At 37.6% G+C, this 25,946-nt stretch overlaps 1 protein-coding gene across 7 annotated transcripts in view; it reads left to right on the forward strand.

The window, feature by feature from the left end:
- LOC106871214 (uncharacterized) overlaps positions 1-25,946 on the forward strand; it is a 57,993-nt gene that overhangs the window by 18,140 nt on the left and 13,907 nt on the right. For 3 of the 7 annotated variants that reach the window (XR_016240743.1, XM_089347656.1, XM_089347655.1), the window contains exons 4-14: positions 1,496-1,596; positions 2,061-2,155; positions 6,722-6,918; positions 8,920-8,998; positions 10,345-10,447; positions 12,630-12,713; positions 15,024-15,176; positions 20,007-20,120; positions 21,617-21,711; positions 24,646-24,712; positions 25,209-25,405. Coding sequence is in view for 5 of the 7 variants with exons in the window: in XM_089347656.1 (XP_089203782.1) it covers positions 1,496-1,596; positions 2,061-2,155; positions 6,722-6,918; positions 8,920-8,998; positions 10,345-10,447; positions 12,630-12,713; positions 15,024-15,176; positions 20,007-20,120; positions 21,617-21,711; positions 24,646-24,712; positions 25,209-25,405 (1,285 nt within the window). In the remaining 2 variants the exon portion in view is untranslated. Of the gene's footprint in view, positions 1-1,495; positions 1,597-2,060; positions 2,156-6,721; positions 6,919-8,919; positions 8,999-10,332; positions 10,448-12,629; positions 12,714-15,023; positions 15,177-20,006; positions 20,121-21,616; positions 21,712-24,645; positions 24,713-25,208; positions 25,406-25,946 lie in introns of all 7 variants that reach the window. The other 4 variants (XR_016240742.1, XM_089347654.1, XM_089347657.1 and 1 more) reach the window with 2 other exon arrangements.

Here is a 25,946-nt window from a genome sequence, read left to right on the forward strand (position 1 = left end):
AGGGGGAGTGTTGCGAGTTAGATAGGTTCAGAGAAACGTCCAAGAAGTTAGCCGTTTTGTATGCGTTTTCAAATGTTATTGATAGATTCATACCTGAGAAAAATTTGTGTAGATCCTTTTTTGTCCTCTCAATGGAAGATTTGTTAGTAGTCTTGGTAATAAGTAAAGCGTCATCCCTATATAGACATTTAGGTTCTATCACAAGCAAAATTGCACAAACGATCACGCAACATAATCACACAACCCGCCACAGGTAACATATTCAACCTGGCAAAAACATCCATCTTTCACCATCTTTTGAATAGGATTATTTCCTTTCGATCATCTCACCACACATATACCACCAAATCTATTTCTTCTATTCTCAAATTCACAAGAACACCACCTACGCATACAGACTACGTCACTTCTTTCAATCCCTTTCCACCGTCTATAAATAGGCTCGGCAGCATCCTAAAATATGATACTACTAACTACCTTTCCCACCCATCCCTTCTCCTTATCTCTGTCCTTGGTTTATCACTCATACCCCCACCACCTATATACTACACACACGCATTCCTTCCTACTCACTAGACCTTTTAACCTCATCCCCCTATTCCTCCTTCACTCTATATCCTCATCCCCTCTACCCTGTTAAGACCAACTGACCATAAATATATCGCTACCACCCTCCGCCTCTATCTCTCCTCTATCCCCTTTCACATTCTGTCTTCATGACTTGACCTAATTACCGCTCACTTTTCAATTGACTTGGCCATTCTTCAAGTAAACAAGCAAAAATCCATCGCAATATGGAATATATGTACCTCTGCTATCTATGCTATATCAACTTTCGCTCCAACATAAATTTCCGGATTATCCACACAAGGATTACTTTGCACGGATTTTTACACGGATATTCACCGCTGGAATGAAACTACACTTCAAGTACTGATCTCAATTTTTTCAGCACATCACACTCTTTACCACTTCATACTAAAAATATCCGCCTATGGATATAATAATAGATTACTTTATTTTTTCTGTCTCCGATGAAGGGAAGTACTGGATCTTCCCAGAAACAGTTGTAAGACTCTATCCATAAAATACTTCTTCAACCTTACCTTTGCTCTCTTTATCTTTTTGTTTTTATATATTTACATATATATATATATATATATATATATATATATATATATATATATATATATATATATACGTACATAAATACATATACACGACGGGCTTCCACACAGTTTCTGCCAACGAAATTCACTTACAAGGCTCTCGTCATTCCGTGGCAAAAGTAGAAGACATTTACCCAACGTGCCACTCAATGGGATAAACCCCCAAAACCACGTGGTTGCAAAGCGAGCTTCTTAATCAAATAGCCATTTGCAAATCTTTAAAAATCATTCGTTGAGAAATAGTGATAAACAAACATCGGCGGTAACAAATAGGCATTTCGACCAAAATTACTGTATACTAACGACATACTTTCATTTAATTTCAGTATAACAATCAACAACAGCGGTTGTAAATACCTACTGGGACATAAGCAAAGCTCATCGATTCTCAGAAATCTTATTGGCAGTCTTAAGATCGACTCTACAGGTAAGATATCAAGGCAACAAAGGTATTATAGTTGCTCAACCACCATTCCGCTTGAGTATAAACATAAACAGAGGCTGGTTATAATTGAGAGCATACTCTTCATTTTTTGTAAACGTGATTCACTGTTGTTGCCCTGTCTTTCTGGCTTGCTGCTGCTGTTGTTGTTGGTGCTGTTTCTTCTTTCCCCTTCTCTTCCTCCTCTTCTTTTTCTTTTTATTCTATTTTCCACCACTTCGTCCTCCTCCACCTCATCCCCCCCCACCGTCGTTGTCTCTACCACCACCACCACCACCACCATCACCACCACCACCACCACCACCACCACCACCACCACCACCACCACCACCACCACCACCACAGCCCATATGCACTCTTTTAGATACGACAAACACAGTAAATCTACAACACGAAAGTTGCTCTTAACATTTATCATTGTAGGAAATGTATTATTTCTTTCGATATAGGTCGAGGGACAAATGCTGCCTTTGCTCTTGGACGTCTGTATGACCAACGAAAAAAGCATCTGGTTCTAACTAAGCTTGACCATGTAGAAAATATGGTAATTGATTTAAAATATTCTCTGTATTTTGGGATATTCTATCATTGAGTTTCGGGAGGTACTTGGTCTGATTAACCAAAATATATATTCTTCATTCTTTTACTTGGATACCATATATATATATATATATATATATATATATATATATATATATATATATATATATATATATATATATATATATATATGCGTATATACATATATATGTACATACATACGTACATACATGCATACATACACGCATACATACATACACACATACATACATACATACATACATATATACATACATATATACATACATATATATATATATATATATATATATATATATATATATATATATATATATATATATATATATATATATATATATATGCATATATATGTACAGGACGTCACAAACCGTAAACAACATGAAATAAGAAAACAAAGGAGTTGAGTACGCAAACAACGAGAGAAACAAATGGAAAACAGTGCAAGTAACATGAAGAACGACCCTACATCAGTTGTCGGCTGTCCATCTACTCCTCATTTCGAGCGTTGAACGACAATATGACTTCGAAAGATAGAAGAGAGAGACAGATATGATATGTGCAGTCTCTACGACAGCACTGAAAGAAAAGAAAGATGATCACGTGAGGAAAAGAAAGATGGATGATGGTCACGTGTGAGCAACGAGAGGAAGAGAGAGACACACAGATAGAAATCAGGGAAGGGGAGAAGAAACGGAATTAGAATGAGAGAGAAAACGATAGTGGGAGAGAGAACAGTAAAGGGTAGAGTCGCATCAAAAATATTAAGCTAAACTTACTTGGAAATGGTTGCGTGGCGTTCAATCAAATAATAATAATAATAATAATACTCCCCATACACACATGCACTTACAAAAGACAGACACATTGATGGACACGCATGCGTAGACACATGCAATAGGAATACAAAATACAAAATGGCTGATAGTTAGCAAGGTGAGACACACATAAGAAAGAAGGAAACAAAGGACCACTGATGAGGTCACAGAAGTGTGACGAAAGAACTCTGGCCGAAATAAGATTAAGATTAAGATTAATGTAATATAAAGCTGAAAAAAAAAAAAAATTAACACCAAATATACAGTGCGTGTGTTTTTATTGGCTAAACTGGCAATATGACCATCCCCAAGTACAACAACAATAATAATAATATATATATATATATATATATATATATATATATATATATATATATATATATATATATATATATATATATAAAATTTTCTTTTATTCTTTTATTCTTTAACTTGTTTCAGCCATTTGACTGCGGCCATGCTGGGGCACCGCCTTTAGTCGACCAAACCGACCCCATGATTTATTCTTTGTAAACCTAGTACTTATTCTATCGGCCTCTTAGCCGAACCGCTAAGTTACGGGAACGTAAACACACAAGCATCGGTTGTGAAGCGATGTTGGGGGGACAAACACAGACATACAAACACACACACACACATATATGACGGGCTTCTTTCAGTTTCCGTCTACCAAATTCACTCACAAGGCTTTACTCGGCCTGAGGCTATAGTAAAAGACACTTACCCAAGGTACCACGCAGTGGGACTGAACCCGGAAACATGTGGTTGATAAGCAAGCTACTTACCATGTATATATATATATATATATATATATATATATATATATATATATATATATATATATATATATATATATATATATATATATATACATATACATATATATATATATATATATATATATATATATATATATATATATATATATATATATATATATATATATATATATATATATATATATATATAAATATATATATATATATATATATATATATATATATATATATATATATATATATATATATATAAATATATATATATATATATATATATATATATACATGGTAAGTATCCCCTTCCCACTCCGTTTCCACCCCGCCACCCTACCCCTTCGTCGGAGGATCCTACGGGCCTTCCGTCGCCTCCAGCTCGATCCCACTACCCACCCCATTTTCCCCAACCCACCCCTATCCGCTTTCAAACGCGCCCGCAACCTACGCGATCTACTGGTCCGCAGTACCTTCTCCTCTTCCTCCCCACCCCCACCCGGCTCCTTCCCGTGCTCCAGATCCCGCTGTCACACCTGCCCCTTCATCACCAACACTACCTCTGTCACCGGATCGAACCTACAAACACTTCACATTCCACACAGTTTCACCTGCACCTCCTCCAACCTTATTTACTGCATCAAATGTACCCTATGCAACCAACTCTACGTGGGGCAGACGGGCCGCCGGCTGGCCGACCGTTTCACCGAACACCTAAGGGACGTTCGGCTAGGTTCGGACTCCCCTGTCGGCCGTCACTTCCAACTGCCCAACCACTCTCCCTCTAACATCTCCGTTTTTGGCCTCGCCCTGCACCATGGGTCCACTCCCTCGCGACTCCACTTGGAGCAACGCTACATTTTCAACCTTAATTCTTCTTTCCCCTTCGGACTCAACACAGCCTTCTCTTCCTTATGACTCTCCCCTTTACGTCCCTGCAACACTTTACATAATTTTTTTTTTTTTAAACCCCCCCCCCCTCGTCCCCTTACATTATATCCATTATTCTCTTGTTATTAGACTTACTTTTTTCTACTTTTTATCTCACCACTACCTACACGCACAAATACCCACACACCTTACATATATACCGCCCACATACATATACCGCCCACATACATGACAAACATACATACGCGCCCTCACACACACATAGCCGAACGCACATATATACACACACACACCCATATATACGCGCACGCCTACATACACAGCCGCATACACATGCACACACATACACACAGGAGTGCACACACAAAATAACACACATACCTGGCACACATACGCACGCACACACATAAACATACACATACACACCCCTCACATACATAAAACCACACACACACACACATACACACATACACGACACACATACACATATACACACATGCACACACACCTCTCACATACACAATACTCACTCATATACATAACACATACGCACGCACGAAAACATACACAATATACACATACACGCACGCACAAAAAATATACACACACGCGCACACGGAAACACATACAGACATACATACACACACACACACACCCGTACCTAACACTCACAATCCCACACACACACGCACATCCACACATACACACACACACGCACACACCCACATACACACACACTTCTCACCAACACTACACACTCACACAGACACGCATACAATCATACACACATGGGCATAAACAACACACGCATATACAATAGCAAACGCACGCACACACACGTACACAGCAACGCACATACACACAACATACACATACACACAAACACACACGCACGCACAGAAAACATACACATACACACACGCGCACATACAAAATACACACACACACGTACACGTACCTAACACCGACAACCCCACACAAACACGAACACACACACACCCAAACAACCACCTGTTGACCTTCTACCTACACTGTCTACAGCGTCCACTAACCAGTCCTGCTACTAATTTCTTCCACTACGTCATACACACACACACACACACACAAACACACAAACAGATAAACCACCAAACCATGCACACACACACACACACACACATACATACGCACACACACGTTCTGTTATCACACACACACTCGCAGACTTACGCACGCGCACCGATATTCATCTCCCTTTTTCACTCTCCTATCTTAGAAAGAACTTTTCCCCCACCACCTCCTCTTCCGGTCTTTTCATCATGTAACCTCGTGGGCATCGGTACCATTTTCCCCTTTCTCCGTTCTTCCATTCTCCGAACTTTCCATCTTTCCGACGAAGGGCTACGCCCGAAACGTCACACACTCTCTCTTTCCTTTCCTGAGCGTCCAATAATACTATCCATATCACGTCCTCACTTTGTTGTTTTTTTGTTTTTTTGTTATTGTGTTTTTGAACTATATATATATATATATATATACATATATATATGTGTGTGTGTGTGTGTGTGTGTGTGTGTGTGTGTGTATGTATGTATGTATGCATACATAAACTGCAGTGATTGAGTATCTATATGTGTGTATCTTTTTGTCTGTTTGTCCACCCCCACCCCCATGACTGCTTGACAACCGGTGTTTACATCCCCGTAACTTAGAGGGTCGGCAAAAGAAACTGATAGAATAAGTACTAGGCTTTAAAAACGTCCTTGGGTCAATTTCTTTGACTAAAACCCTTCAAGGCGGTGCTCCAGCATGACCACAATCAAATGATTGAAACAAGTAAAAGAGTAAAAGTATATATGTGTGTGTGTGCATGTGTGTGTGTATGTGTGTGTGTGTGTGTGTGTGTGTGTGTATAAGTATATATGAATGCATGAATATATGGATAGATGGATGGCTGGATGTTCTATCAAATTAGCGACTGGTAATTCTGCTACAATAGATTAATAAAGTTATTACTTTCTCTGAAACGTAGTTTAATTAATAATGGCAAGCATATATTAATTTCCTTTCTAGATTACTGCACTTTCAAAGATGTTAACCTGCAACGACCCCAGTGCATGCAAGAATGCATGTTTTGCTCTCAGTTGTATTTTTATCAAAAAATGGAACCAAGATATATTTCTCTCCTCTCCCTGCTGCATAGAGATCTTGGAAACACTTGCTAAGCTCCTATTTTCTGAAGATCATGAAACGGGATGGTTCGCTGCCGTGTAAGTTTCTTTATTACCTCTATTTTTCATAATATGAGTTAACTTTTTGAGAGAAACTATTATACTTCTACGTATTCTTCAACACTTTGAAACTATTTTGCGTCTAGAATATAATTTTCTGTTTTATTAATTTAACGCTGTATTGTAGAACTAGGGGTCAATCGGGAGCGTGCATATAATGCTAACATGCTTTCTATGTAGTCTCGATCAGACATAGACACTCTCTCGACCTCTTACACTTTACCCCACTGGTCACCCCAGTGGTCACCCGGAATGGGATAACAAACTGACACTCTTTCGATAACGACGATGAATGTTCCAGGTAATCCGTTTAACGGAACAGCCTGCTCGTGAAATTAACGTGCGTGTGGCTGAGCACTCCACAGCCACGCATATCCTTAATGTAGTTCTCAAGAAGATTCAGCGTGATACAGAATATTACAAGGTTGGCCCTTTAAATTACAGGTACCTTTCATTTTTGCCAGCTGACTGGGCTGGAGCAACGTGAAATAAAGTGTCTTGCTCAAGGACACAATGCGTCGCCGGGAATCGAACTCACGATCTCGTGATCGTCAACTGAATAGCTTAATGACTAAGCCATGCGCCTTCGCCTGAATGTGGTAATTGGTGGTAGAGTGGGCTGCATTTGCTGTTGATTATTTCCAGATGGCGCAATATAGACTGGAGCAACGTGAAATGAATATTTCTACTGTTCTGCTTACAAATTGTATTTGTAACGTGCATGTTGGTTGGCTAATTTCTCTTTCTTAAAACTCTAGCTTTCCCAAATGATCACTTAGAAATTCACTAATAAAACCAAGCGCACCAATTATTATTGGTATAAACGTGAATTTAACCTCGGTAGAGAAGCTGAATGTTATGAAATAGTTGTCTGAAGTTAACCTCTTTCTCTTTAATTTTCCAATAAATATTTACATTAGCAGTGGAGCTGACCTCTATGATGGCACATAGTTTTTCTTGTCTGTCCCAAATAAATACATCCGGCCTCTTATGTTTGTAGAAGATTTGATGGAAATGTTCCACCAATATTCCTTGTCTTAATGTTTATGCAAGTATTCAACAACAGGTGGATGCTCTATATTTATCTCAGCACAGTTTTTTTTCGTTTTTTCCGGATGGCATTGTATGTTGTTTTAGCGAGAAGGTCGTATCGCACTGTGAGGTAGTACCTTGGTGGCATGTTTGACCAACTTCTGGCTACATGCATGATATCTTCCACATAAATGTGATATAATCTATATTTTCTATTACATATCGGAGTTGCAAGGGATCAGCTACTGAGCAATACATTGAACTTGATTTTTTTGCCTTGCAAAACGAGTTTTTTTTCTTTTCTTTTCAAATACTTAACACATGAATATTTCAAGTTATCCTGAGAAATTTTATTTCAACATTAGGCGCAGGAGTGGCTGTGTGGTAGGTAGCTTGCTTACCAACCGCATAGTTCCGGGTTCAGTCCCACTGCGTGGCACCTTGGGTAAATGTCTTCTACCATAGCCTCGGGCCGACCAAAGCCTTGTGAGTGGATTTGGCAGACGGAAACTGAAAGAAGCCCGTTGTATATATGTATATATATATGTGTGTGTGTGTGTTTGTCCCCCTAGCATTGCTTGACAAACGATGCTGGTGTGTTTATGTCCCCGTCACTTAGCGGTTCGGCAAAAGAGACCGATAGAATAAGTACTAGGCTTACAAAGAATAAGTCCCGGGGTCGATTTGCTCGACTAAAGGCGGTGCTCCAGCATGGCCGCAGTTAAATAACTGAAACAAGTAAAAGAGTAAAAGAGGAAAAAGAGAGAGAGTATTAATTCTATCATATTCAGTGCTTAAGTTGACCTTACATTATCTTATTTTGAATTTATGTAATGATAATTTGTAGAGTTTGTCTAACGGTAAATAGTCATGAGAAGAGTAAACTAATTTAATAACTTGTGTCTTGGTCGTGAAACAAATTTCATGATTTGTTAATATTCTTTTCAGTACACTTCATACGATTGCCAAATTCCCTCGGGGATGCTTGCAGATCCGAAGACATACAACAGTTGAGACATCCATGAAGGTAGATATAATCGAGTCATAATCATGTCTCCGATATAAATTATAAGCCATGCAAAATGATATCATTTTTCTTATTTTAGGATAATGAAGCAAATTAATTCAGGCGGACCGTATGAAATAATTTCCCCCTATTTTTGTTTCGTTGTATTCTGGTCTAATGTCATTTTGATATGCTGAAGCTTATTCTTTAAAAAAAAAAAAACTATCATTAAACTATTATTCCACCTGGATAGGGTGCCAGTCTCCTGAAATCATTGGTCATGGGAAGAATTCTTCTTAATGTAAAACTAACTAAGCATTCATCAACCATAATACACCTTGTATTGTCTACAACGATCAATTTTAACACTCCGTTGTGTCTATCTATAGTTATGTAAAAAGAGTTTTATTTATGGAATTGTCAACATAGACCAACATTTTATCAACATACATTTCTTTTTGCTCTTTAATTTCTAAATGACTCCTTTTATGAGATAGGAAATCAATTCCTAAAAAAATTGTTTTGTAGACTCCATGATGTCGAGCACTACAAAAGATTGACACACAAATGTTAATTCTTGGAGATTGTTTAAGTTATTGAAAATTTCTCATAAAAAATACAGAACAGTATTCCTAAAGCTTATAACAGAATCCTGTTGGAATCAATCAGCTCTGTTTTTTTATATTTATTTTATCGATCATAGTTTCAAGAGGACCTGTAAGTCATGCTTGCCTTCCAAATATGAACAAAACGTTCTCAGTGGCAAATCACGTATTTTTATCTTGACTGCGGCCATGCTGGGGCACGGCGTTGAATGGTTTAGTCGAACATAGCCACCTTAATATTTATTTTTAAGCCTATTCTACCGGTCTCATTTACCGAACGAGGACGTAAACAAACCAACACCGGTTTTCAAGCCAGTAGTGAGGGGGATACCCCCCCCCAAACACACACACACATACGACGGGCTTTTTTCAATTTCCGTCTATAAAATCCACTTACAAGGCATTGGTCGACCTGGTTCTCTTGTAGAAGACACTTGTCCAAGGTGCCACACAATATTATTGAACCCAAGACCACCTGGTTGGAAAGCAGATTTCTTACCTACACAGTCACGTCTGCTCCTATAATTACAGAATTGAAATTATTTTTTCTAAATATAGGCGATATAAAATTATTGGATAGCTCTTGGTTCAGGATACGAAGAGTCAATATTATTTGACCTTCGCAGCTGATATCCTCTAGACGTGTTTATTTAAATGCTCTTTCTTAAAATCTGTTTTATAGATCCACTCGTTAAATGCGAGCCTATTCCATATTTTATTCATCAGTTATTTGAGATAAATTTATGTCAGTTATTTTTCCAGAATTCTCTTGTAAATAAAGACAATCAGGATCTCGTAGAAGAGATAACATCAGCTCTGAAAATGATCAAAAGATTAGAAAAACCATCTCCTCCAAGAATTCGACGTAAGAAAACTTGTTATTATGACGCATATGTCATATAATATTTTACACTCGATTTAAATACGCGGTCTGATCAAAAAGTATCCGAACTGGTGGTATAAGAAGAAAACTACTGCACATATCAATTCGGCATTTAATCTCTTTCGAAGTAGTCCCCTTCTGAAACCACACATTTATCCAGCATTGTTTCCTATGATGGAAGCATCCATGTAACTCCTTCCTTGGGATAACGAGCAGCTGCCACGTCGCATTCTCTTGGATTTCCGCGACGTCTTCTTGAAATCTTGTTGGGGGTCTTTCACTAAGAAGACTGAGCCTTGGCTACGGGATCATACCCATAGACCCACGATTTGTCACCTGTTAAAACCATTTGCAAAAACTTTTCGTCCTCTTCAACACAATCAGAAAGATCCTGCACAACTGATCCCAAATTTTTTTAAGATGATCACACTCTACACACTTTACTTCCAAAGAGAACTGCTATAAACAACAGAAGTCAGTGAGGACATTATAGCTTAGTGCACATGCACCAGCAGAGTTCAAGGTCAATCTGTGCTGAGCAGCTTCACTCTGCGTACGTTAGCTCCGTTACCATAGCAACAGACCCGATACTTTTTGATCAAACTTCGTAAATGTTGTTATTAACAAAAACATGAGTTACATGCTCAGTTTAATAAACTAACTGAAGTTACCATACTATTCTCATGGGTATGGGTTCGAATACTCTTTTACTCTTTTACTCTTTTCCTTGTTTCAGTCATTTGACTGCGGCTATGCTGGAGCACCGCCTTTAGTCGAGAAAATCGACCCCAGGACTTATTCTTTGTAAGCCTAGTACTTATTTTATCGGTCTCTTTTTGCCGAACCGCTAAGTTACGGGGACGTAAGCACACCAGCATCGGTTGTCAAGCGATGGTGGGGGGACAAACACAGACACACAAACACACATACATATATACGACGGGCTTCTTTCAGTTTCCGTCTACCAAATCCACTCACAAGGCTTTGGTCGGCCCAAGGCTATAGTAGAAGACACTCGCCCAAGGTGCCACGCAGTGGGACTGAACCCGGAACCATGTGGTTGGTAAGTAAGCTACTTACCACACAGCCACTCCTGCGCTTATAGTTTTTTCTATGGAAGTCAGTGAGCTAAAATCAGTAGAGGTAGCACTTGAAGAAAATGAATCAAAATAAAATTAAATAACATACAATTCAGATAATATTGATCTCAAATTCTTGGCACTAAGCTAGCAATTTCTGGGGAAAGTCGATTACGTCGACCCCAGTACTCAACTGGTGCTTATTCTATCGACCCCGAAAGAACGAAAGGCAAAGTCGACCTTGACGAAATTTGAACTCAGGACTTAAAGACAAACCAAATGCTGCTAAGCGTTCAACCCTGCGTGCTAACAATTCTGCCAGCTTGACACCTTGCAGTTGAGATGATATTACAAAGAAATAAAATAAATTCAAATATGGTTTAATGGTTAGAAATTTTGGCACATGGCTAGCAATTTTAGGGGAAATGGTAAATCGATTTCATTGAGTCCTTCCCCTATTGCTCAAATGGTACTTATTTTATCGACCCTGAAAGGATAAAAAGCAAAGTCGACCTCAGCAGAGTTTTTATTCGGAACGTAATGGCATTTTTGTCCAATACTCTTACGATTCTACCAGTTCGCTGCCTATGAAGTATTGAAAAGTTAAACTGAATGACGCGTGCTAACGGAGGTAACATTACGAAGAAATAAAATAAAATAAAATAAAATAAAACATAAATATTAAACTTAATTAGGCGTGGGGGTATGGTTAAGGATTTTGCTTCTCAACTATGTGGTCTTGGACTCAGTCCCGGTGAGATCGACAACCGGTGTTGGTTTGTTTACGTCACCGTAATTTAGTGGCTCGGCAAAGAATAAAAACCGATAGAATAAGTAACAGGCTTTAAAAAATAAAGTACTGGAGGTGATTTCTTCAAATGAATCATTGAAGGCTGTGTGATCCAGCATGGCCGCAATCTAAGGACAAAAATTCTGCACAACTCGTGAATGTGATTGAATAAGGAAGGTCAGATGAAAATATAGAGGGAAGGTACCAAGACAATAATGATAATTATGGTAATTAAATTTATCTATTTCAAATAGATTTTAGCCTTTTTTATATATTTTATTTGGCCTCTTTATAGATATTGATTCTACATGGCTTGAAATCGAATGGAATCAGGTGATATCAAAATGTGGCTTCATTATAACGTACAAGATCTTTATAGGTAAGTGTTTTCTCATCTAAACTAAGCTTAGTAAAAGAAAAAAAAAACATTTACTTTTATCTATGATTTCTGAATTAAAGGAGATGAAGTTATGTTCAATAATTGGCCCCCACTAAATTTTCCAATTAAGATGCCAATATATTTTGTTTGAAAACTTCAATATACTGCAGTAAATTAATATTGCAAACGAGAGTATTTCCAGTTCTTTGTATTGCATTTGATTGCACACAAATTTATGTTTATTATAATCCGTTAAGTAATCCAATAATTACAGCTGTTAAGGAATTATTGATTATTATCTTAACCGATATATATTCGTCTGTTTGGAGGTTATATACATATGTACTTACGTACGTACGTGCGTACGTACGTGCGTACGTACGTTCACACGTACGTACGCACGTACATACATACATACGTACATACATGCAGGCATATATAAATACGTACATACATACATACATACATACATACATACATACATACATACATGCATGCAAGCATACATGCATACATACATACATACATACATACATACATACATACAAGCAAAAATACATTGTTGTTGATGTTGAAATTCCAATGAAGGAACCTTGGATCTAGGTTAGGAACTGGTTCTTTCTCTGTTGGCAAGAAATCTTGAAATAAACTGAATAATGACATACATACATACATACATACATACATACATACATACATACATACATACATACACACATATGCAGCCCCAAAATAGCTGGGCTGTCTTACCTCAGAGAAGACCTGGATGGAAAGCATTCAGCATATATATAAAAAAAAAGACTATGCATGAGTATGTTGCCCGGAGGCTTGAAGAAGACAGTAGAATTGACATGAAGCGCAGCCTCTCTTGGACACAAGACAATTACATTACATCACACTTTGAAGGAACAGGAGATTGCCACAAAGTACCTGATGAACAAGAGAAACAGTGACGCTCTTGCAATCCCACACGTGTAGGCTGTCATATTTCTGTGGAAGACATCACGCATGTGATTAGCAGCTGTCCTAAAATGTCACCGTACTGCCTCCATATCCGGCACGATGCTGTCGCTAAAACAATTTACAATGCCATCCACAAAAAAAGACTGTCCTGAAAATAACTGAAAATTCCATTGCTATGGAATATATTCATAAGCACCAACTCAAGGAATACTGGTGGTATATTCCCATCAAAACTTCTGTCAAATGTAAACATAACAGGCCAGATATTGTTGTTTGGGATGGATTAGCAAAGGTATGTACCATCACAGAAGTTAGCTGTCCTGCAGATATAAATATCTCTTTGAAAAGCGGGTCTCTATGGACAACTGCTTCAAAACCCCCAGATTCTATATCCAGACAATGAATTCATATTCATACCAATAATAATTGCAACACTAGGTTTTGTTAGTAAATGCTTAAAGGAGAATCCGGATAAACTGGGATTTTCAGAAAGACAAATCGACCAGCTAATTCGTGCATTACAAGTGCAATCTGTCAGTGGAACAGTAAAAATATACAAAACTTTTCTCAAGTTCCAAATGCGAATTTGTCTGTGTTAAGTACATCCCAAAGACGGAGCTTTGCATCTTTGTTGGAAACGGGCTCCCTCCTCAGTGGAAGGTTTATAATAATTAAAAAATAGAAGAGACAAGCATACAACATCTACAGCGCATTCATAAGGAGTGTGCAAATCCAGTACCCAAGATACACTTTCAACTTTATACCTATCATTATTTAAGCAACAGGATACGTACAAATTCGCCTGAAGCAAATTTCTATATCTTTCTGCAGCTGAGGATTGCTCTGCATTTTATATTTGATGTAATGTTCACATTGCTTAATTAAATGGAGTCGCATGAAACGATCGTACTGCATTAACTTTGGATATCCTTGTTGCTTATTTTGATATATATATATATATATATATATATATATATATATATATATATATATATATATATATATATATATATATATATATATATATATACATATATATATATATATATACATATATATATATATATATACATATATATATATATATACATATATATGTATATATGTATGTATATATATACATATATATATACATATATATATGTATATATATTGGCATACATACACACACACACACACACACACACATATATATATATATATATATATATACATATATATACATGCATATATATATATATATATATATATATATATATATATATATATATATATATATATATATATATATATATATATATATATATATATATATACATATATATACATACACATATATACTTTCAGATCAATCATGTGTAAACCAAATAACGAACGGCTGTCATTGTTTAATTGATTCTCTCAAACCATCTACCAAATACCGGATCCAGCTTCAGGTGACAGCAGACGAAGACGAAAGTCCTCTGAGTGAAAGTGTCTCTGTAACAACAGCAGAGGAAAGTAAGATTTTTTTTAAAAATCATATTCATTAAAACTTCCACTTAATAATGTTCACATAACTAAAACTCTAACAAGGATCTGTACATGCCAGTGTTTTTTCTACAGAACTTAAATACATATAACTGTAAAACCTTAAAACCGATGCACAAAATATTTGTTATTACTACCTGATTACTACCTGATTTAATTATATTAGTGAAAGCCGTATTGCAGAATTGGGTATCGGTAAGTATTTGATGGCACAAACTACATACAGTCATACGTGACGCACCCCAATTTTAGCAGCGCATATTCAGGAAAAAATGCTTTAGCGCATTAAAGCTTATGGGAGGCTATTTAGCATATAGGGCCCGGGGGTATTTTTAAGACATTTTTCTGGAAAAATATGCGTCTTATATGCGTCAAATACATTGAGTTCAGTTATCTTCTTTGTTGGTCATAAACTTTTGTAATTGTTTGTTTAACAGTGACTTAAAAATTTTGGCACAAGGAGCAAGAATTTCGGGGGTGAGTCGATTACATCGACCTCAGCTTTCAAATAATACTTATTTCATTGATCCTGAAAGGATGAAAGGTAAATGTCGACCTTGGCGGAATTTGAACTCGAAACGTTAAGATGAAATGCCGCTAAGCATTTTGTCCGGCGTGCTAACGATTCTGCCAACTCGCCGCCTTAATAATAATAATAATAATAATAATAATAATAATAATAATAATAATAATAATAATAATAATAATAATAATAATAATAATAATAATAATAATAATAATAAATGCCCGGATGCAGTTTCGGCTTCTGATCCTAATTGATTGGAAGTGTTATCATGTACATTGTTTTGTCTTGGTATAAAAGATGAGCTACACCAAATATTCTGCTTAATACCACAGATTTGCTTGTCAGTTGTTTGACCTTAACCAGTTGAGCATGTCCCTTGGTGGCTGATGATATGTGCATCTCTGATCATGAGTAGAAGTAGTGGTGGAGCATCATAGCCATGCGTTGAGAGGAATTCTTTGGGGTTTGAATAATTCACCTTTGGAAACATGGGTGTTTTGCTCAACATCCTGAAACAAACCTTATTCAGGTTTCATACCCATATGAACACCATCCACAGCCAGTCACTGAGGAAGAGAATGTACCATCTTATGGGATTACGGAATACATACAGACAAGCAAATAAATGCTAACCGACTAGACATTGTGATCAAAGACTTAAAACAAAAGAAAACATACCTGTTAATTGATATGACTGTGCCTGCTGATAGAAACATCTCAGCAAAGGAATTTGAAAAAATGTCGAAATATAAGGACTTTGAGATGTCTAGGACGTGGCAATTAAAAACCAAAACTATTTCTGTTGTTGTGTGTGTGTGTGTGTGTGTGTGTGTGTGTGTGTGCCCAGAGAATAATCAAGAAAGGTACTGAAAATTTTTTTTGCCAGATCCCTGGGAAATCAACAATCTATAAGTCTCAAAAAATTGTGTCGACATCAACCGCCCACATTCCCAAGAGGTTTCTATCCATCTAATATATACGTGCCTTAGGTCTCTGGTTGAGACCCGGTCGGAAGATGAAATGAAATGCAATTCTATCGGAAAATGATAACAATAATAGTAATAATCTTTTTAACTATCAAAATATGAAGTAAAATGCCTGTGACATAGACATGCGATGCCTCTTTTTAAACACTTCGTTAAATACCCTCGCAGTAATTAAGTTCCCTCACCATAGCTACAAAACTAAATGCTCCAAAAATAGCAGTTACATCTCTGTCAGACTACACATCGTATCGCCTAAAGAAAAAAAACCCTGAAGATAAGACATATAGAATAATATAGCGCCAAATATATCCAAACGATGAGGTTGTCACGACTGGAACGCGTTTGATTATGTGTTATCTCAAACGACACTGACCTGGGAGTGAAACAGCATAATGTATATTCTAAGGGAAGCAACTAAAAAAGTTCAGAATATATTAGAGTTACTTCCCTTAAAGCGATTGAAAGATTTTTGTAATTTAAAGAAAGGAATAGACAAACACTTCCCATCAAACTGTCAATCAGTATATTTCAAAGTCCCACTTAGAATGATGGGTTTATATCTTGAAATATGTGCATGTTTGTGTGTGCGTGTGTGTGTGTGTGTGTGTGTGTGTGTGTGTGTGTGTGTGTGTGTGTGTGTGTGTGTGTGTGTGTGATATCGCGCGCGCGCGTTTGTGTGTCTTCACACACACACACACACACACACACACACACACACACACACACACACACACGACAATGAATACAGGATTCCTCTGTGTATCGCTTTTGTCGATTACGAAAAGGCCATTTAAACGCGTCGAGGCGAAAGCAGCGTAGAAATTTCTGGAAATGCAAAGTGTCGTGACGCAATATATCAAACTGCTCAGATATATGCGAACTCTGGATGCACAACAGATATAGCTCTGCTATCACCACTAGTAAGGGTTCCTACTGGAAAGGGTGTGAAGCAAGGAGATACTGTTTCTCCAAAGCTCTTTACTGCTTGTCATCAGGGACGTTGAATGAACATCAATGGTGAGCAACTAGCAAACCTGCGATTCGCAGACGACATGTACTTATCGCTGAAACCACAGGCCAGCTGCAGACCATACTGTCAGAGCTGGGTACTCATGGCTTAGCAGTAGGCTTTAAAATGGAAATGGAAATCCTCTTAGCCCCTTGTAGAGCATAGGGGCCGGTTTCCCAGTTTCCATGGCGTGTGTGTTCCCCCATAGCTGGACGGGACGCCAGTCCATCGCAGCTTTTTACTCAACAAACAGGAAGAAAGAGTGAGAGAAAGTTAGGGCGAAAAAGTACAACAGGGGTCACCACCCCACTCTCTGCCGGAGCCTCGTGGAGCTTTAGGTGTTTTTGCTCAATAAACACACACAACACCCGATCTGGGAATTGAAACCGCGATCCTCCGACCGCGTGTCCGCTGCCCTAACCACTGGGCCATTACGCCTCCAGGTCTTAAAACGAACCTCACGAAATCAAAATATATGCGGTCGGATGACGTAGTAAAAGACCGAATAGAGGTGGGAAGCGATTTGGGCAAACAGTGATTATGCGCCGAGATATGGATGCTGAAATCTCAAAGAGAATAAGGGCAGAATGGAAGGCAGTTAACTCAATAGAGGAGGTGTTCCAGTCAAATACAGACAATGCCATACGTGCCAGACTTTTCAATAACAACATCATACTTGCACTTTTATGCGCTAGTGAGACGTGGGCTACAACGAAGAGAATAGAACATTGATTGGCTACGAAACAAAGGGTCATGGAAAGATCCGTACTAGGAACATCATGACAAGAGCACATTCGAAATGTAATCATTCGAGAACAGAGTGGAGTGAACGGTACAATCTCAGAATACCGAAAGCACAAATTCCGCTGGGCCAGACAGACCGCAAGGCTCACAGACAGCAGATGGGCCTACGCAGTTTCCGAGTGGTTTCTAATAGATCAGAAAAGGCTACACAGAAGATCTTAACGACGATGGGAAGTTGATTTAGCTAAGTTATTTGAGTCAAGATAGAAAAGAATGGTGCAATCAAGACAAAACTGGAAACGCCTGAAGACCAACGGTGTATAATAGCATCTGATGATCTGGCCTATATTGTGAGTCACTGTGCGATACTGTGAGATAACACACTATAAAATAGATAAATAGATAGATAGATAGATAGATAGATAGATAGATATGTGTGTGGATGTGCGCGCACGTAGAAAGAGAGAGAGAGAGAAAACGAGAGAGAAAGTGAGAGAGAGAGAACGAGAGAGAAAGTGAGAGAGAAGTACAGTTATACAAGCATAAATTCTTGATTTATAAAAATTGTCTCTGCCTCTAGAGGATGTATCCTAATTACGAAATAACAATTAAGACCAGCTCCACTTGAGAAGGGGAGACGAGAATCTAGAGAATCAAGATATATATATATATATATATATATATATATATATATATATATATATATATATATATATATATATATATATATATATATATATATATATATATATATATATATATATATATATATATATATATATATATATATATATATATATATATATATATATATATATATATATATATATATATATATATATATATATATATATATATATATATATATATATATATATATATATATATATATATATATATATATATATATATATATATATATATATATATATATATATATATATATATATATATATATATGTATGTGGGGAGGCGCAATGGCTCAGTGGTTAGGGCAGCGGACTCGCGGTCATAGGATCGCGGTTTCGATTCCCAGACCGGGCGTTGTGAGTGTTTATTGAGCGAAAAAAAAACACCTGAAAAACTCCACTAGGCTCCGGCAGGGGGTGGTGGCGAACCCTGCTGTACTATTTCACCACGACTTTCTCTCACTCTTACTTCCTGTTTCTGTTGTGCCTGTATTTCAAAAGAGCCAGCCTTGTCACACTATGTGTCACACTGAATCTCCCTGAGAACTACGTTAAGGGTACATGTGTCTGTGAAGTGCTCAGCCACTTGCACGTTAATTTCACGAGCTGGCTGTTCCGTTGATCGGATCAACTGGAACCCTTGACGTCGTAAGCGACGGAGTGCCAACAACAACATACATACGCATACGCGCACACACTTAAATGTGTTGATAATAGGAAGATGCGCGTCCAAGAATCTGTATGTGATACCAACGTGTGAAAATAATCACGTGACTGTGAAACGCTTTTAAAAGAATGCACCGCTAAATAATAAAAATGATTTGAAATATATTTTCGATTCTTTAGTTCCTGAAGCTCCGAAAAATCTTCGTTTGGTAGCTCAGACACAGAACCAAGTGAAACTAACCTGGGATCCTCCCTCAAACTGTAACACTGCGGTGAAATATATTATACTGACAGGTAAGACATTTATCCTTTCGGTAAGGATTCGGAATTGTTCATTTTTGTTATTGAACATTTATATTTTGGAAGAATAGAATTAAAAACTTCTGGCGTCCATTTCTTTCACAAATACACCCCGACACACACACACGCACACACACACACACACACACGCACACACACACACACACACACACACACACACACACATATATGTATGTATGTATATATATATATATATATATAATATAAAATGATTCTAGATAAAACAAATATAGATTTATTATGAAGCGGTTGGTAATTTCTTTCTTTTTGTAGAGGTTTTGTGTGCTAAGATTATGAATAGCAGATGTAATGAGTCTTCTGGACACTATCGTCAAGACTTCTAGGGTTCTTAAGGCCAGTTACCTGGCTTCCATGGCATATAAGTGACTGGCAAACACAATATCAGCCCTAAACGAGACGCTTGTCTGTCTCAGGGCTATTTACTTACCGCTGAGTGGACTGAAGCAACGCGAGATAAAGTGTTTAGCTCAAGAACACAATACATCATTCGAACATCTGGTAATCGAAACTACGACCTTGTGCTATACGCTGACCTCTCAGTCACGTGCCTTCACGAATGGCAGATGAAATGGACTTATATCACTGCCAGGATTATTTTTTTATCCATTAAGGGTCATGGGTCACAGCAATATGATTTGAATATAAAAATATGCAATGATAGCTAGATTGAGTTCGGCTTAGAGTAGCTCTTGAGTTTTCCTTGCCCAGGACTCCCAATCCTATATGCGTTTATACAGCAGGTTTAAAAGCGTCGCCCTCGGCTGACTTCCCCCACTCTCCTCTCCTAGTTACACTAATCTGTACATGAACATATGTGTATGTACAGTAAGTGATGAATGTAAACGAACATCACATTCACAAACCGAATCGTTAGAGGGTCAGACAGTTTACTTTGCGCTTTTCGTTCTGGCTCTCTGCGTTTTGAGTTCAGTTACCATCAATGTCTAAAGTATCAGTCCGGTAACAGGATCGATTCTCCTCTTCTCGAGGGAAATCAACTGTGGTCAAGCCTAAAGAGATCTGATGTATATCATGTCACCATCCTAACTATTCTATCAGGGGTTGATAGCGCAAGATAATAGATAATACATGTAACCTGTAGACCACGAATTTAACTCATCAGCCATTCGCCTTGATTACGAGTTAAGTTAAAAATCCAATGGACCAAATATTACCTGAATCTCAATGTCGAAGTTCTTACCAATTATTATTCTGTATAGTGCAATGCTCCAGAGGAACCCAGTCACTATCTTATCATCAAAGTCTTGTTTTATTAAATAAGACAATAATAACTTGGGCATTTGCTCAATACCAAATGGTTTAGTAGTTAAATGCGTGTAAACGTGTTAAAAATCAACTTCAAGCATGTTGGGACTAAACATCTTCATAGATCTCTATGTAGCTCTATTAATATTTTATATAATTAACGGGTTTTTCTATTTACACAGAATGTGAAACACAGAATTACAGCAAAAAACAAACGGTTATGGAAAACATTTCCTTTATTAATGGTTTACTTCCAGCTACGAACTATATCTTACAGGTCTGTCAATGTCATATTTCTTCCATTAAAATATCATTTTTATAAAATATTATATCGTTTGAAATAAGCATTTGAATCATGAGTCCATTATTGTTATTGTTGTTGTTACTGTCATTGTTGTTGGTGTTTTCGTAGTGGGTACAATTATTGTTGTTGCGCCCACAATTATTGTTGTTGTTGTTGTTATCGTATAGCCGCTGGTCAACCCTGATCGAGTAGACCCACGATCAAAGACATACCATTCCCATTTTACTTTTTCGTTTATATTCTCCTAGGTGTCCTTTTGAAAGAAGTTTAAGTATAATCTGAGGGAATTTTGGCGATTTCTTGCAAGTCGATCGATCACTTAAAGGGCCTCCCTAATTGGCTAATTTGTCGTTGTTGTTGATGACAGTGATGGTGGTGGTTGTAAAGTTCCATATAAATCAGTCCAGGTGGAACAGTCCTATGGCGGACCTGCATGTGATGGGCCGAACGACGAGGTGTGACTCCATAGATTCATTTTCGTTGTAAAAGTATGTCTCTTTGTCAAGCGGAGAATCTTATTACACACCCCCAACATACAATGATGAATCCTAAACATATGCTTTTCTAATCTAGGCACAAGGCCCGAACTTTTAGGGGAGGGGACCAGTCGATTAGATCTACCCTAGTACGCAAATGGTACTTAAATTTTCGACCCCCGAAAGGATGAACGGCAAAGTCGACCTCGTCGGAATTTGAACTCAGAACGTAAAGACAGACGAAATACCGCTAAGCATTTCGCCCGGCGTGCTAACGTTTCAGCCAGCTCGCCGCCTTAGAATCTTAAACATATTGCCCTATTTAGGCTGTCAAGTCTGTTTATGTAAGCCTATAGACTCAGATGAAATCCATAGAGAAAACTAACACGGTGAGTCGCCACAAACGAAACAGGAAAGATGGACAAGGCCAGAGCAAGACAGTTGCCATTCTTTTGCACTTAATACCGTTGGTGTGCTTCCAAGCACAGTGTTTGGGTTCTGTGGAGCCATTAATGCTGTTGCAATATTTGTATGCCTGTGTTCTATTCGTATATGTCGGGGTTGAATGAGAGAGATAGTGTTTGATTTTAGGATACTGTTGTATTGTAGCATGTTGTGTGTGTATGTGAGAGAGAGAAGAGAGAGAGAGAGAGAGAGAGAGAGAGAGAGAGAGAGAGAGAGAGAGAGAGAGAGGGGGGGGGGTATTTGGAGGTGGATTTCCAAGTAGTAGCACGGAGAGCCAGGGTTTAAACGTGTCGCGGCAATAAACTGTCGCCCGCATGTTGAAGTGGTCTTTCATTTGCAGCATTTTTTTTTTGTTATATTGTGTTATTGGTCTGTGGGTATGGACTATCTACGACCTGTTATAGTACATTGGATGCTCTTCTGTGTTGTTTTGCGTTGCTTGGGGTTTGATGGGGAGAGATCAGGGACGGGGCAGGCAGAACAAGCATAGTTCATAATAAATCTAATGCGTCGTTTGTGCACTAGTGTTATTGTTCCTTTGTGTTTGCTAAATGCGGTACATGTGATTATTCTAAGTGTATTCGGCCATCATTTTGCTTTCTGTGCCAAATCTTCTGTGCGTGTTGTGGCGACTAGAACTGTTCCTATCATTGTTTTGTTGTTGCTGTCACTAGTACGTTTGCAGTGGTTTTCTGCTATTATTCCATCAACTTCTTACTGTTGCCATTGTTACTGATATTAAAGCAGTTATTGTTGCCTGTTGTATTAATGGCCAGGAATTTAGCTTTTGTTAGTCTGCTGTTTCACTTAGTATTAATTGTTACTTCTATGATCGTGTTAGTCATTAATTTCATGGTTTTGTTGACAATCTTACTGATATCGTACATTTTGAATTGTCCTTTCTATAGTTTTCGTGACAACCAGCATTTTTGTAGTTATAGATGTTACTGCCAACTGTGAAAGTACGTGGTTTAGCGGTTATGATGTTAGGATTACGATTATAAAATCACGGATTCGACTCTTAGACTGGAGATTGCATTGTTTTCTTGTGCAAGGCAGGCTGCTCAGTTAACTCAGCTGAAAATTAATAGCAACTGACTGCTACTGCAGCTCTTTCTCCCTCCAGCCATCACATCCTCCATATTTCACTGGATCTAGGATGGGAGGTCTGAGATAGTGTCTGTATCTGCTTGCGGTTGCATAGGCCTCTAAAACAATTTGCGAAAGCATGGCAAACAAAGCAAAAAGCGAAAGCGAAAGCATGGCAACAAGCTTGTAAACAAAGGCTAGCCAACTGCATAGTGTTATAGTTATTGGTTTATCACTGGCAGTATTCTAACTCCTGTCGTGTTTTTGTTTCACTGGTTTTGTCTGATACCGTTGAGGTTGATCTCGTTAACAATCCCATTGAACTGTAACAAGTATATCGACGGTTGCAGGAAAAAATAAGACGTAACGCTGACACTGAAGTCTCAGTGGTGAGCGTCGTGATTAGTACAAAGCCTAGATAATGGATACACAATACGGATGATGAGAAAAGGAGTGGTTGAGCACAGGTCGCACGAATCAGCCTTCTCTGAAGACCAGAGGCCAATGTAGTCACGATAGAAAAACTAAAGAGATGAGGCAGCACCTCTTCTGGTCAGAGGCTTAGATGCATTTCTGAGTTACTTCATACCAATCATGCTAGTTGCGCGCCCTTTATTTGGAAGTTTGCGTGTGTAGCAGTATCGCTGTCCCGATTGTTGTTTACAAGTTTTAAGGTGTTAAAACGCTGTTGTATTCGTAAAGCAGAAGAACCGGTGAACAACAGTCTGTGAAGCCAGTCATACTCTAGAGAATAACGTACAAACCAATAATTTGGTATGGATCAGAAATATTACTTTGTCTTAATTGTAAATTGTTTGTATTAATTCATTGAAATACTAATAATGATATACCAACTGTGTCGTCTTTCAATTCTTAGGTGGCGGCTGCAAACAGAAGAGGACGTGGTCCATTCTCTTCACTACAAATTAATACACCAGACAAATGTTAGTATTCCGGTGCTTATATTTAAAGATCAAGTTTAATTATAAAAACATTGTGTGGTAGTGTTTAGTTAATGGGGTGAAGCTAAATCGATTAGATCGACTCCAGTGCTCAACTGCTATTGGTTTTTTTTTTTTTTTTTTTTTTTCATCGACCTGGAAAGGATGAAAGGCAAAGTCAACCCCAGCGACATTTGAACTCAGAACATAAAGACAGACGAAATGCCGCAAAGCATTTTTCCCGGCGTGCAAACGATTCCAGTTTACCGTCATTACCGCCATATAAATGCTGAACTTATTTTACACTTGTGGTTTGCTACAGTCAAGAAAATTAACTCGGCAAAAATGTTATTGTTGAAAACAATACGTTATATCAACAAAAGTAACTACAGGAGTTTGAAATAAAGAGAGAAATTACCGTTTTTCAATAAATTTATTATTATGTAATTCCTTTCAATTTAATTATTATCATATCCTTTGTTTCTTTCTTATTTTCTAGATAGTTATATTCCCCCGAAACTTAATGTAGCAGTTATTGGTAGAAATGAGATACACTTGTCATGGCTACCACCAAAAGATGCACTCGGACGTGTCAATCGTTATGAAGTCTTCATGGATGGAGCAATGGTATATTCAGGAAATAATATGACCCTTGCTCTCACAAGATTGACACCTGATACAGAATATACATTTGTGGTAAGAATGTTGTACGAATGTGATATATTTTGTTCAAGTGTGCTATACTAGTTAACTTACATCAAACTGAGACAGCAACAAATCTAGAAGAGTACAATGACTAAATTCTATTGTAACATACGTTGGTTCATTTCTTTGTTTTACCATCGTCTGCTATCATTTAAGACTGTTCTAAAACTATAATGCAAAGCGATAAATGCAGTTAAATATGAATTGGAAAGAACTTAATAAAATCTTATCATTACATTATATTCCCAACGTAACTTTAAACAAAGGCAAAATGTGTTTCTTTAAAATTTTCAACTCGATAATGATTATTGAAATCTATTTAGCTCCTTTAACAGCGCTGATCAGAGAACTTGAACCATCGCTAAAAGTTGACACAATCTTAGATTAAAGAAGAACACATAAGATAATTGCCCTCTGTCGGTACCACAAAAATGTTCTGTTCAAAGGAAATTAACGAGTCAAAGGTTTGAATTAGTCTAACCCTCATGCACTCCACTGCATACTGCTAATTCATAAACAAAATTCGTGAACT

Source organism: Octopus bimaculoides, chromosome 2 (assembly GCF_046866305.1).
Source record: "Octopus bimaculoides isolate indiv1 chromosome 2, ASM4686630v1, whole genome shotgun sequence".
Taxonomy (NCBI): Eukaryota; Metazoa; Mollusca; class Cephalopoda; order Octopoda; family Octopodidae; genus Octopus; species Octopus bimaculoides.